The sequence below is a fragment of the Tripterygium wilfordii genome, chromosome 21 (assembly GCF_013401445.1).
Source record: "Tripterygium wilfordii isolate XIE 37 chromosome 21, ASM1340144v1, whole genome shotgun sequence".
NCBI classification, from domain to species: domain Eukaryota; kingdom Viridiplantae; phylum Streptophyta; class Magnoliopsida; order Celastrales; family Celastraceae; genus Tripterygium; species Tripterygium wilfordii.
Window position 1 is genome coordinate 15,577,074 of NC_052252.1, and position 14,735 is coordinate 15,591,808.

The 14,735-nt window shown below is 36.2% G+C and overlaps 2 protein-coding genes across 7 annotated transcripts; both read right to left on the reverse strand.

The window, feature by feature from the left end:
• Positions 1–122: 122 nt before the first annotated feature.
• LOC119990099 lies at positions 123–14,545 on the reverse strand. 2 transcript variants are annotated; one of them, XM_038835935.1, is made up of 4 exons: positions 14,119–14,545; positions 13,817–13,873; positions 13,578–13,723; positions 123–432 (listed from the first exon to the last, which is right to left on the reverse strand). In XM_038835935.1, the coding sequence occupies exons 1-4, from the start codon at positions 14,147–14,149 to the stop codon at positions 268–270; spliced, it is 399 nt and encodes a 132-aa protein (XP_038691863.1). In that variant the 5' UTR covers positions 14,150–14,545; the 3' UTR covers positions 123–267. The 2 variants fall into 2 exon arrangements, with proteins under 2 accessions (XP_038691863.1, XP_038691862.1); XM_038835934.1 differs by lacking the exon at positions 123–432 and adding an exon at positions 12,970–13,497.
• LOC119990094 lies at positions 3,490–7,064 on the reverse strand. 5 transcript variants are annotated; one of them, XM_038835923.1, is made up of 7 exons: positions 6,919–7,064; positions 6,697–6,809; positions 6,397–6,453; positions 6,141–6,197; positions 4,519–4,598; positions 4,225–4,443; positions 3,490–4,100 (listed from the first exon to the last, which is right to left on the reverse strand). In XM_038835923.1, exons 2-7 carry the CDS (start codon positions 6,800–6,802, stop codon positions 3,894–3,896), a joined length of 726 nt encoding a protein of 241 aa, XP_038691851.1. In that variant the 5' UTR covers positions 6,803–6,809; positions 6,919–7,064; the 3' UTR covers positions 3,490–3,893. The 5 variants fall into 5 exon arrangements, with proteins under 5 accessions (XP_038691851.1, XP_038691850.1, XP_038691849.1 ...); XM_038835922.1 differs by having other exon boundaries at positions 6,697–6,821; positions 6,919–7,060; XM_038835921.1 differs by having other exon boundaries at positions 6,697–6,777; positions 6,897–6,978.
• Positions 14,546–14,735: the final 190 nt, after the last annotated feature.

Genomic DNA, 14,735 nt, shown 5'->3' on the forward strand with positions numbered 1-14,735 from the left:
CACGGATTTAGAGGTTCACCACTAGTTTGTTTAAAGCTCAAATACTCTTAAGAGAAACTCACGTTTATTATACTAGCGAATAAACTTTTATTACAACACTCAGACACTAAGCTCTCTGACAAGGTGTGCCCAGCACAACTCTTTCACTATACTTCTCTAATTGCTTGCTTATTTATAGTTGCTTATATATATTCGGTGGAACACCATAGAAATTTCTGGGTAACTCATGAGAGTTAGTGCTGTCCACCGGCAATATCGCGTTTCAAACTAAAGATTTCGGATTGAAGTTGTACGTTGGGTTTCCCTGGCTGCTGACTGCCAATTTTGAGCCATTGAGTCTCTTTCGGCCATCAAAACTTTATTTTCCCTCTTTAGACGTGTGTTCTCTTCATTGAGAATATGCAAATTCTCCTTCATTTTATTTTCTTGTTCCTGCAGTACTATTACAGACATGAGACCTTAGGGTTTTGAATTGAAAATCGATCTGTTCTAGAATAATGCAATCATTTAACCTTTCTTCGCATGCGAAATGCTTTATCAATCTCTTTCTTTCTTTCATGTTGTTGTTCTTCAGTAATAGCTCCTTGACTTCTTCCACTTCCAGTATTGGACAGCCGAGATGGTCTTGTGTTTGTTTCTTGTGTTTGTTTTGTTGTTTGTGAGAGAATCCATGATGTTTCCGCTGCTACTCTCCATCTCGTTTAGAGGATGATTCAGAGTTAGTCTTGTGCCCTTACCAGCATGGGCCTTCATCTTGAAGGCTTATATTGTTTTTTTTTTTTGGCTTATTAAGTTTGTAATATTTTGGTTCTTTCTATTGAGCCTCTTTTCACTTTATAAGCTAGTTGGATATCTGTAGCCCAATACATATTTAATTAGTTTAGATTTCATATGTCTTGTCCTAGTAGCGTTGAAGTCAGTACTTATTCTTCTATTTAGGCTCATTTGTAGCCGTTGTACAAATACTTTTGAATTTACGAAGTTTACAACATTTTCTCTCATCTTCTTCCTCTCTACTTCTTCTCCTTCTCCTTCTCCTTCTTGATCTTCATTGTATGCAAATAATCAAAGGACGTTATTATTACAAAGTATAACAGTTTGTGTTCCGGGTTGTTGGTGGATCCCCTTTGTACTTGGTTGGCTTCTCTCCCTTATTCTTAATAAATCCATTCTTCTTACAAAAAAAAAAAAAACAGAAATATCACACTCATTCCCACCCCCCCCCCCCCCCTCAATGTCATATTTTGTGGCGTGGTTGAAATAACAAGGTATGAGTGTGACGTTGCACTCGGACGACTGTCCCCAGACACGGCTCGATTCTCCACGACAGTGTGCGACTTCTACACCACAATTCAAAAACGCCGAATGATCAAATCAAGTGTGCTTTCTTTTCTCATTAATTAGGTGACTCAACTTTCCATGTCCTTTAACACAAAAGAAAATGGATTTGGATAAATAAACCCCCCTATTTTAAACCATCTCCCTTAGATTGTCATGTCATGTCTTTTTTTTTTTTTTTTTAATATATGTCATGTCCCATCTCACTCACATACACATATATATATATATTTATTTATTTATTTATTTATTAATTTAAGTGCTTTGATTAAGATTTTCTGTTTGGTTTTTTTAATTATTATTTTTCTTTTTAATTTTTGTGTTTAAAGAAAAGAGAAATTATATTGTTTTATATTAATTTCATAATTTTGTAAGACATAGACAATAATTTATTCAAGCACATGAATAAAAGTTTCCAATAAAGATTTGATTAATCCATATGAGTGCATGTACGCATCTAATCGTTCCGCTTACGGAGTCGCCCATACAGCTGCACAAGTATGCCTACATTGAACCCATTCAGGTGTACATGCAGCTGCATAAATATCACTCAAGTAATCCATATCCACAATAGGTTCACTCTCTTTTTATCTCAAAAACAGACTACTTTAAGACTATCTCTAGTTTTTCTCTCACACACTACTGCTATCTCTTGCAGCTTTCTAAAATACTCTGTGAACTCTTCTCAATTTATAGACATATATGTGTACACATGTACAGACAGAGAATATATTCTCTGTCCTATACATAGAATATATTATCTGCCCTATACAGAGAATATATTAGGACAGAGAATATATTCTCTGTCTAGATTCTCTGTCCTATACAAAGAATATATTAGGACAGAGAATATACAATGGATATCCATATACAATTGATAGATAGATATAATTAAAAAGTTATATATATATGTGTATATATCTATATATATGTGTGTATGTGAGTGAGATGGGACATGACATATTAATTGAAAAAAAAAAAGGAGACATGACATGACAATCTAGGGGAGGGGTTTAAAATAGGAGGTTTAAATAGTGTTTCCCAAAGAAAATAGAGCAGTACATGCGTGGACCATATAGGGCCCTAAATAATACAGAATATAATTTATTGGATTTTAAACATTGACTCAAAAAGCTAATATGAGAGAGAGAGGTGACGGACAGCCGACCGACCCACCTCTCTTTCCATCATTAATGGAATCGCAAGTATTCGCGCGACATCGTGCTAAATATATATCTTGTTAGTCTCACTCTCTATATATATGTGTGTGTGCTCTCTGTATTTCTTTTCTGATTAAGATCTTCGGTTCACATTTAACTCCGTCGATCTTAATTAGTTTCTTTTGCAGTTAATTAATGGCATACCCTGGTTCATCGTCAGATCTCTATAGAGAAACTGAAGGGGCAGAGTACAATGATTGGGAAGGTTGTAGTACTGATGATGTTCTAGTCTATAATCCGTGTTAAGTGTTTTATTACTGTTTCTGTGTTAAAAGCAATTTATTCTGTTAGTAGTTAATGCTACTTTTGGTAGTTCATATTAACCGTAAATAGGGAAAGATGGGTAAGAATTGTAGAGAGTTGGACCGTTGGATGACGTTGGATTCATCCAACGGTTCAGACTTAGTATAGGACGATCATTTGGTACTTTCTGTACCGAACATCCCCGATCACTTTTGGATGTTGAAAAATTAGAAAAAGAGAGCGCGAAAAAAGTCCAACACCTTACCCATCATCACTCATCTTACTGAAGAAGAAGAGAAAGTTTTCCAAAATGAACAAAAAGAGCCCCCCTCGCAGAACACGGATCTACATCTCAAAAGGTAATTCTCAAAGCTTGCTTGGCGATTCACATGGTGTTCACTATCAACGACTGATCTGATGATTCTTTTAAATTGTGAATTGTACAGCTGATGTTAAGATTATTATTTCCAAATCATAATGTCGTGACAAAGAATTAGATATGTACATATATAGTTAATTCTTCTCAGAGGAAGTTCTCTCTCCCTTCCTCCTCTTGTTTCTCTTGAATTTTAATATGAAATATTGATCTGTTTAACTGCGACAGAGATTCTTAACAGATTATTGAAGAATCAATCATGTCAGTGAGGACACAGAACATGGTACGGCGCCATTGTATGACAAACAGAAGGAGGCTCGAGGTCCATACCGTTAGATTTCGTATTTCAATAAGCTAATTACATTCAAATTTCTTTTTTAATCCTCACTTTTTGCAACTTCTCATTTGTTCTCCAAAACCTCCTAAACCAAATGAAGGCTACATTAGAGAAGCTGAGGGCAAAGGTTTCAAAGAAGAGAGCAGAAACAAAACCCGTGAAGAAGAGGCTAAACAAAACGGAAGCCTGAGTGGAAGAGATGGAATCGAAACCGTTTCATGTAAAAATCCAAAATGATATGTGTCCATAATTTTGGTGTCCATAAGTGTCCATAATCTAGGTGGCATGAGGAGAAGTGTAGACAATTATGGACATGTAATGCTTCCGAGTAAATATATATATATATATATATATATATATATATCCCTCATAGTTGTCTCTATTCATGGTTCTTATCGTTGTCGATCTTCTCGCACAGAGCTTGAACTTGAAATTTTAAGGCTCTGTTTTGAAGTTCCAAATTGACTATTCTTTCCAAAAGTTGTTTCTGCTCTTCCATCTGAGGAGTCCAGGCGACATTTCCAAGCAGTCTATCTCTTTCTTGTCTAAGCATTAAAAGCTGGCTACCCTCATGACTTTTCAGCAGCTGTGAGCATTCAATGATGAGCACTCAAATAGGAAAATCTTCTTTTACGGGGGAAATATGCGAAAACTGCAAGACATGTAAAGGACAAAGAAACCAGTGAAATAAAGGAAATGGAAAATCTTACTTGTTTACGTGAAAATGCGTCCACGAGAACTTGTTGTTGATTTGAATCTCTCTTCAAACAACGTACTTGAGTCTTAAGTATCTGGTTCCCAGCTGCTATTGCTTTCAGACTTTGATACGTCACATCGTTATCTGATCTCAACCGTCCATTCTCTCCCTTTAAATATTTATTGTCGCTGCCAACCACTACTAAATCAGACTCCATCTTCTTTCTTTTAAGCTGCCAGAGGAAATACAAACAAGTTAAAAAAAAAAAGGAAAACATGAACGACTTAATTAAAAGACACATATTTACCTTCTCTCGCTCGTGGTAAGATTTGTCGTACAATCTTTTCTTTTCCCTTCTACTAGCAGCCGGGCTAAAATGTGCTACACCTGCGTTAAGCAAGCAAGTCATATTATCATAATTGTGTGAAACTTGGCTAAGAGACTCGATTCGACAAGGTCATCATATTTTTGTCAAACTGTTTAGGATTTGAAATGAACATTTTAAAGTTTTTTGACGCTTTCATAACATAGCGACAAACCTATCAAATAATAATATGGCAAAGAAAGATAGACCCTTGGAGTAGCAGCAAGTGGGAATGAGTGAAGACAAGACAAACAAAAGCAAGTTAATGACAACCATGCAACTATCCCTCGCTTTTATGATGCTTTTGTTTTTTTTTCTTTAGCGTTTGATGATGCTTTTATCAAAATCAGATGCCAGAAATGGAAAGATGTTAGATTTGGCTGTAGATTTATGGGGTCAAAAGAGGATCCGATGTTGGAATCTTAAGAGTGCCTTTAATTTGTTTTCTAATTTCTAATTTCTATTTTCATTTTTTGTTTTTCATTTTCATTTTTTATTTTCTATTCTTTGTTTTCTAAGTAAGAGAAAACATGTTTGGTTTAAAAAAGACGGAGAAGATGGAATGAAGAAGAAGAAGAGAGTTGAGAGAGAAGCATCAAGAAGATAAAGTTTGAATGTATTCAGATACAAACGGATAGAAATGTAAAAGCCGCATATAGCCAGCTACAGAACCAGACAGGGACAACTACAGGTCAAATCTTGTGTCCTGTATACAAGAATAAAGCAATACTTTTAAACAAGTAAAAGTGTTTTTGACTCGGGGAAAAAAAAAAAGAAAGTGTTGTTGACTTGTGAGGAAAAGACCAACAACCTATTAGCCCACAAAGGGAAAGGCCCAAACAATACAACGCACAATGAGAGCCCGAGCCCAATTGATCTGAGGCACAAAGACGCAAAGAAGCCCTAGATGCTTCAGGCCAATTTCCAAAGAGATCCGATGTTGGAATCCTAATATATCTGGTCCTAATTAAGCTTGTTAGTAATATGTGAGAAGATTAACAATGATCATAGTCATGGCACGCAAAAGCACTGGAACGGTAACTTTGGTACATTTTGGAATCAAAATCCTCACAGTTTATGTTTAGAAAAACATCCCTGACAATATAATTGTCTAAATCACGGCATATATATATATATATGCATATGCGTACACAAGACTTCTCCTATAGAGAGAGTCTCATCTCAGCCATTGGATCTGATCAGCGACTGAGATTAAAGTTGATAAGAAAATCAAAAAGAAAATTAGAACACAAAATTTGACCCATTCGAGTCGTGCATGGGACATCGGATTCCGATGACTATATAGGTTGAAAATTGGTTGGGGAAGGTGTGCCTCGTCTAGATGAGTTGAATGGTAGCGTTGGTGGTTGAAGGGGACGTCGAAGTTGGCCGGATCGACGAAGGGAAGAGGCCGCGGTGTCGCGACTTCAATCTCAATTTCTGACCAATTTCCGGCATGATTCAGACTGTGGCTGGTCTGTAAAGATTTGTGAGGATCGGGAGCTTCATTTTCGTAGGTCCTAAACGGTGGCTATATATATCTCTCTCTAAATATAGTGTATTACCTTGATTTTGCCAAGGGAGATCCTTTTGCAATTTTGTAAGATGCAATCCGGTATTATCTGCAAGATTCATAAGGTTTAATTAGATCAAAACCATATATTGCCTATGTGTCGGATAATATTACATATTCTGGTTTTGTTAGGACATCGATTTCAGGATCAAACACTGAGATCCGAATATTAGTTCAGTCAACCACTGCATCTGCAACTTAAAAAACCCATATCTTAGAGCATATATCTAAAAAAATAAATATATTACCTTGATTTTGCCAAGTGAGATCCTTTTGCAATCCTGCTAAATCGAGTCCGCTATTATCTGCAAGATTGATAAGGTTTAATTAGATCAAAACCACAAACACTAACATTCGAATACTAATTGAGTCAACCTCTGCATCTACAACCTACACAACCCAGACCAGATCTTACATATTTGGAAACCATAACTCTACAATTCTTACCCATCTTTCCCTATTTACGGTTAATATCAACTACCAAAAGTAACATTAACTACTAACAGAATAAATTGCTTTTAACACAGAAACAGTAATAAAACACTTACACGGATTATAGACTAGAACATCATCAGTACTATAACCTTCCCAATCATTGTACTCTGCCCCTTCAGTTTCTCTATAGAGATCTGACGATGAACCAGGGTATGCCATTAATTAACTGCAAAAGAAACTAATTAAGATCGACGGGGTTAAATGAGAATCGAAGATCTTAATCAGAAAAGAAAAACAGAGAGCGCACACACACATATATATAGAGAGAAACTAACAAGATAAATATTTCGCACGAGGTCGCGCGAATATTTGCGATCCATGGACGATGGAGAGAGAGCTCGGTCGATGGTCTGCTCCAGGACTTCTCTCTCAGATTAGCTTTTTGAATCAACAGTTAAAACTCAGAACTTTATACTCGTATATTATGTGGTGCGCATGCATGTACTGCTCTGTATTTTATTTTTCATCATTAACTTTAGTGTGAGTACTTAAGTTATATATCTTGTTAAACTTTTGGGCCCATATGAGATCTAAACACGTATCTTAGTCTATAAGTGCACATGGGTACACAGGCATGCACGGAGGTGCTTATAGATGTTAAAGCATGATTTAATATATACTTTGATTTACTTTCCTGGGTATGTATTTAAGTGTACAGCTGTCAACCACCATGGTGGTCCCTCTCTAAGGTTTTACATTGTATACTCAATATAAATGAAAATGCACACCACAAACTAGATATATTGATGATCTGCTTAGGAAGACCACGATGGCCGAGACCAAATCATGCCCCACACCAGCTGTTGTTGGACGACCAATGTCACTCACCACTGGAACACCTCTGAAGGATTTAACCTCCTATAGAAGCATTGTTGGAGGTCTTCAATATCTAACCAATACCAGGCCAGACATTGCCTTCATTGTTAACAAGTTGAGCCAATTTCTTCATGCTCCTACTACTATCCACTGGCAGGGAGTGAAAAGAGTTCTGAGATATTTGAAAGGTACCAAGGACATGGGGCTGCATGTTAAACCGTGTACTAAGTTGCTCCTGCAGGGTTTTTCTGATGCAGATTGGGCCTGTTGTGTGGATGATAGGCGATCAACAGCAGGACACTGTGTTTATCTTGGAGACACTCTAGTTTCATGGTCCTCAAAGAAGCAACACGTTGTGGCCAGGTCTAATGCCGAATCAGAGTATAGAGCGCTTGCACAAGTAGCTTGTGAACTATCATGGCTCGAATCCCTCCTTCGAGAACTGTCTCTGAAGTGTTTTTCAATCCCTATCACATGGTGTGACAACTTAAGTGCAAGTGCGTTAGCATCTAATCCAGTCTATCATGCCAGAACCAAACATATTGAAGTTGACATTCACTTTGTGCGAGACAAAGTTCTAGCCAAACAGCTCGATGTACGATATGTTCCTTCTCATGATCAAGTGGCAGACTGCTTGACAAAACCACTATCCCATTCTCGGTTTCAATGTCTCAGAGACAAACTTGGAGTAGTTGAACGACCCTTACCACTCACAAGTTTGCAGGGGTGTGTTAAAGTATGATTTAATATATACTTTGATTTACTTTCCTGGGTATGTATTTAAGTGTACAGCTGTCAACCACCATGGTGGTCCCTCTCTAAGGTTTTACATTGTATACTCAATATAAATGAAAATGCACACCACTAGCTCGATAGCCGTAAACAATATACTGTTGAGAAGTGTTCAAGAAAACCTAGCACTCTTGTTTTTATCTATAGATACTCCTCTTCTGAAAACTCGGTAATCTTCCTAACAAGTGGATATCGGAGCCGATAGGAACTACTAGACGATGGGTGTGCCGGAGCCATGGTGGCTTTGGGCTTAGCGCATCTAATTTTTAAATCATAAGTTCTAATATTAAACCTTAAACCCTAAATCCCAAACATTAATTTCTAAACTCTAAATTGTATTTTTAAAAATAAAAATCATGGTTTACACATGATTTTTGGGAAGGAATGGGAGCTAAGAATTGGAGTCACTCCCATCCTATTGATAATGGGTATTCTAAGGGCACTTGTTAAAGAGTAACTATAACATATCAATGTTTACCATATGTGATGAACACTCCCTCACTTAATTTTTTAAACTTAAAATACATTTATTTTAAGATTTCAAAACACCTTTTTCATTTCTCTAATGCACTAACGTCACTCATTATCATTTTTTCTAACAAATAATATGCTCCCGACAATACAAAATGAGGTTGTTGCAAAAGCAAAAGTTGTTGAGAGAGGAATATATATATAGAAAGATATGAGGATGTCCACTACAACACACTTTTATATGCCTGGATGTAATACTCTGGATAGTGTGTTGTAGTATAGCATTATATCTACTTTAGTTGTATCTCAAAAAAAGAAAGATATGAGGATGTCATTGCATGTAGCCTTTTGAAGTTGACGAAGACCAATCATGAAAGAAATTAACGCAAGGGATGGTTGGTTGTCATTGATTTGCAAATATATTGTCTCATCCATAGAAATATCTGAGGATGTCATTGCATGGAGACTTTTGAAGTTGACGAAACCAATCATGAAAGAAATTAACGCAAGGTAAGTAATTATAAAGTGGGTTAACCTCAGTTTATGAAATAATTATAAGGTACTAAAGTAGTTGTCAATTAACAAAGTTGTGCACTAAAGTCATTAGAACAACATAAATCTCTTCTAAGAAACAAGAAAGTGTTTTTTTTTCTTTCTTTCAAAAGGCAAGTCAATTTGGCTGAGAGATTGAATCATCATTCATCTCCCAGCTTCATTGTTCTATCGTTCAATATCGCACAATCTGTCGCGCGATGATTAGGACATGATCGCCTGGAGATTAGACTTGATCGTGCGATGATAAGACATATGTACCTTTTAAGTTTGTGATTAGCACAATTCTCTTATCACTCTCTGTCTATACCTCCATTTCCGAGTCTAAGCTTTTAATTATTGTTCTGATCGTAGTCCAAGAGGACTAATGGAGAAATGCAGGATACCAAAATCCCCAGATTTGACTAGTAGACATCTTCCCTCAACTTTTGGTGATGGTGATTGGCGGTGGTGATATAGGGCTGAAATAATCAAAATAGAAAATTGTAGAAACTAGAAAATTATCATTTGTATCAACTAGTAGAAATCAATTTTCAACGTGAAGTTGCTCAACTAAAAATTTTGAAATGTTGACTAACTGAAGTGAAACGACGTTCTGAACCGAACCATCCTAGTTTCGGGTCTCGAATGGGTCATTTTCTGTTTTAAAGGGTATCTTTTTTTATAATTTTTCATTTTTCATTTTAGCTCATTTTAGGGTTGTAGCCGACCCTAGTATCATTATCTATCATTGAAACCCTAGAGATTTTTCTCTCTAGAGAATTCGAATTTTACTCTTTTAATCAAATGTTGGTTCGATTTGTTGTTGCTTTCCTTTGTTGATATGCCTGCGTTAGATGGTGAGGACAACTTATTCCATCTTTTTCATACCTTTATTGATCAAATTCTCTGTATCATGTTTGTGTTGTTTACTCAAACCAATCAAGATCTTACCAGATCTCTGCTTGTGTATTCCCCGTATAATCAAATACACCGCGCTTCATCTATCTTAATAGATTATTCTACGGTTCGATTCTGGTGCCTTTCCTTTTGAAGTTCTGTTTCTGCTTCTTTTTGGAGATCTACTGAAGAAAAGGAGATAGGCACCGACTCCTATACATGGCTTGTTTTTGCATCTTGCACAACCATTGATAGAATCTCAATCATGTTGAATGTTTTGTCGCAAAGCTTACAGTATGTTATTGTTTTTCTTTTTGTTTTGCAAACAATATTGGAGCGATTCTTGAAGAATCACAAAAGCGTTTCAGCATCCCTATAAAAGGTACCTTGGACTTATCTAGATACATAGATTGACGCAGGGGTGTCTGTGGGGTGGGGGCCGTGAGGCGACATGGGCCGCTGGCCAAGGCCCCTCAACACCTAGTGGCTAGGGCCCCAAAATTTTGGAAACATACCAAAAACTATCATTTAAGGTCAAACCAATGTTTAACTTAGAACACAAAACTTGAATCCACCAAACAAGAAAAAACACTATCAAATTTTGATTAATTTCTTCAAAACAAAAATTAATGAGTCGTAGGCTACAAACTTAAATGAAATGAATAGCACAAAAACATGAAATTATGAAAATGTCCAAAAATTGTAAAATGCTTATTTGAGACCCTAAACAGTTTGACAAAAATATGATGATCATGTCGCATCGAGTCTCCTAGTTAAGTTTTGCACAATTATAACAATATGAATTCCGCTTACCTAACGTAGGAGTAGCACATTTTACTCCGGCTGCTGGTACAAGCGAAAAGAAAAGTTGTGCGACAAAGTTGTGTCTTTTAATTAAGTTGTTCATCTTTCCTTTTTTTTACTTGTTTGTATATCCTCTGGCAGCTCAAGAAAAAGAATACGGAGTCTGATTTACTAAGGGTTGGCAGCGAAAATAAAAATTTGAAGAGGGATAATGGACGGATGAGGTCAGAGAACGATGTGATGGGTCAAAGTCTGCAAGCAAGAGTGGTTGAGAACCAGGGTCTAAAGACTGAAATATGTTGTTTGAAGGGAAAAAATAGTCACCAGAAAGTTGTTGTGGATGCATTTTCTCATAAGCTAGTAAGATTTTCCATTTCTTTCATTTCTCTGGTTTCTTTGTGCTTTACATGTCTTGCAGTTTTTGTATATTTCCTCTGTAAAAGATATTTTCCTATTTGACGTTTTAAAGCTGTTGTCGATCATACTACAATCATAATCACTTAAAACTCGATTAATCTAACCATGAGCCTTGTCGATTATTAGTGATTGATAATTACCATCTTTGCATTCCAAGTGTAATGTTTTCTCACAGCTGCTGAAAAGTCATGAGGATAGCCAGCTTTTAAAGCTTAGATAAGAAAGAGCTAGACTGCATGGAAATGTCACCTGGAATGCTCAGATGGAAGAGAAGAAACAACTTTTGGAGAGAAAAGTCAATTTGGAACATCAGAACAGAGCCTTGAAATTTCAAGTTCAAGCTCTGTGCGAGAAGATCTACAACGATAAGATTCATGAATGGAGATAACTACAAGGGGTATATTTTTTCACACACCACATTGAATAGAAATACATGAAATCGTTCTGATTCTCTCTCTTCCACTTAGACTTCTGTTTTGTTTAGCCTCTTCTTCACGCATTCTGTTTCTGCTCTCTTCCTTGAAACCTTTGCTCTAAGCTTCTCCAATGTAGATCAACAGTATGTACATACTGATACTGCAGTCTGTAGGTTATACATTTACCATAACATCTACATCTTCTTCGATAGTCTATCCAAGAATTATATTGAAGAAATGAGTTCTCTTAGATTTGAAGAACGATGGTTATTGATAACACTTTCTTCTCTCGCAATTGCTTTTCGTTTGGTTCTATCTTCGTTTTTTATTGTTTGATGTGCATTTGTTTTCATTCGCAACAGTGACGACTGATGAAAATTATAGTTACCTGGAGATCGAAGACACGAAAGTGGCAGCAAAAGCAAAGGCAGGAGGTCAAGGTTTACAATTATCTATTCCTTTGCCTGCATGAACAAAAAAGTCAAATCATATTTGTTCTGACTTTGATCGACAGCCTCCTTAGGCCATTTTGATCTACACCCCCCTTGGGTCACTTCAATCTAGCGAATTGAAAATGCTTATGATATCTCATCTAAATATTTGATATGGTTTTTGTTTTTCGAAGTTTTTTGTTCGAAATATTTCATATGTTGTTGCGCATTACAGCCTAATTGAGACTGACACGGATTTAGATTAATTCTCAGACATATTGAATAGAATAATAAAATTAAGGATTTGATTGTTTTGAATTACCAGTCGGTCAAAGAAGAGAGAAGGGAGAAGCGAGAAGGGAGAAGGGAGATCGACGTTAGAGAATATATAAATAAGAATTGTTCATTTTATAAAATGCTATTTTCATGTGAACAATTGAAAAATATCTGAGATGATCAAAATTGGAAATGGTAGAAATGGAACAAACCATCGAATCGATCGATCGATTGATCACATATTTTGCTAGAAAAAATTTATTAACTGAAAAAATTGACATCTCATGATCTCAATGATTGGTTGGTAAATTTATGTTAAAAAAGGATCATAATCGATAGATTGTTTACACTCCTAAAAGTTTAAACTTCTAATCAACAGCTATTTTCAAGCTTCTTCACCCATATACAGAGTTAAATATAAATAACGTCGTGCAATGTTCTTCACATATGCAGAGTTAAAGATAAATAACGCCGTACAATACTCTTCACATATACAGAGTTCAAGATAAACAACGGGCGCGCAATGCTCTTCAACTATATATAAAGTTAATGATAAATAAAGCTCGTGCAAAGCGTGGGTTCACTGCTAGTTTGCTTAAAGCTCAAATACTCTTAAGAGAACCTCACGTTTATTATACTAGCGAATAAACTTTTATTACAACTCTTCACATATAAGCTCTCTGACAAGGTGTGCCCAGCACAACTCTTTCACTATACTTCTCTAATTGCTTGCTTAGTTATAGTTGCCTATATATATTCGGTGGAACACCATAGAAATTTCTGGGTAACTCATGAAATCAGTTAGTGCTTTCCACCGGCAATATCGCGTTTCAAACTAAGGATTTCGGATTGGATTTGTTGGGTTTTCCTGCCTGCTGACTGCAAATTTTGAGCCATTGAGTCTCTTTAATTCGGTCATCAAAACTTGATTTTCCCTCTTTAGACGTGTATTCTCTTCATTGAGAATATGCAAATTCTCCTTCATTTTTTTTGCTTGTTCCTGCAGTACTATTACAGACATGAGACCTTAGGGTTTTGAATTGAAAATCGATCTGTTCTAGAATAATGCAATCATTTAACCTTTCTTCGCATGCGAAATGCTTTATCAATCTCTTTCTTTCTTTCACGTTGTTGTTCTTCAGTAATAGCTCCTTGACTTCTTCTACTTCCAGTATTGGACAGCCGAGATGGTCCGGCAGGTTGATCATCGCTGGCTTGATATCTCTCTGATTAATTAACAGCAAGTCATTCATGATTCATTAAACAAAACTTGTGCATGAGAGAATTTCTGCAATTAGGACAGTAATTAATAAAATTACCTTGATTCGACATAGGGAAGTGTCCCTCCATGTTGAGAGATGCCATTTTCATATCATCTACGAAATGCAAAAACAATTCATTACGAATATTGTCAAGTAATACGTAACATGTATATTTCTTTTGAATACAGGGGGAAAATAAGGTCAAATACTGTTTCTAGCTAGTTACAACTTACACTACCAGAAATTAATTATCCGATCTAACAAAAGATCCAAATCTTCATGTCAATATTGCATCCTTGTTAAATTATTTGAACAAAAGATAAAGGAAGGATATGTAATTAATGATATAAATTGCCTACCCTCTGAAGTGAAGTCCAAGTTGTTATCCATGGAATCCTTCTGCAAATCTTCCCTTTGAATTCTCAACAATGCTTGATAATCAACCGATGACAAGAAGCTTTAATTATTCGCTATGAAAGAAGAAAATTACAAAAAAAAAGAAGAAACAACTGTCGATACAATACGAGCATCGCGCGATACCTGAACCTATTTCTCTCTCTCTCTTGTTCTTTTCTTTTTTATTTTTCCAAAGATGAGCATCAAGCACTCGCACGACACTCGCACGTTTGAATAGAGATTCGCGCGAGTGACAGATGAAATTAGGAATCAATGTGTTTTTACAACTTCAATCAATGTCTTGAAAATTTGACTGAAACATGAAAGGCATCTCCGATGGGCTTCCTGTGTGGTTGTTTCTTGTGTTTGTTCTGCTGTTTGTGTTCCGGGTTCTTGGTGGACCCCCTTTCTACTTGGTTGGCTTCTCTCACATATTCGTAATAAATCCATTCTTCTTAAAAATAATAATAATAATAATAATATCACAGTCATCCCCAATCCCTCAATGTCATATTTAGGGCTGTTATTGGTACGGTTACCGTTACCAATAACGGAATACCGTTACCATACCGATCCTTTC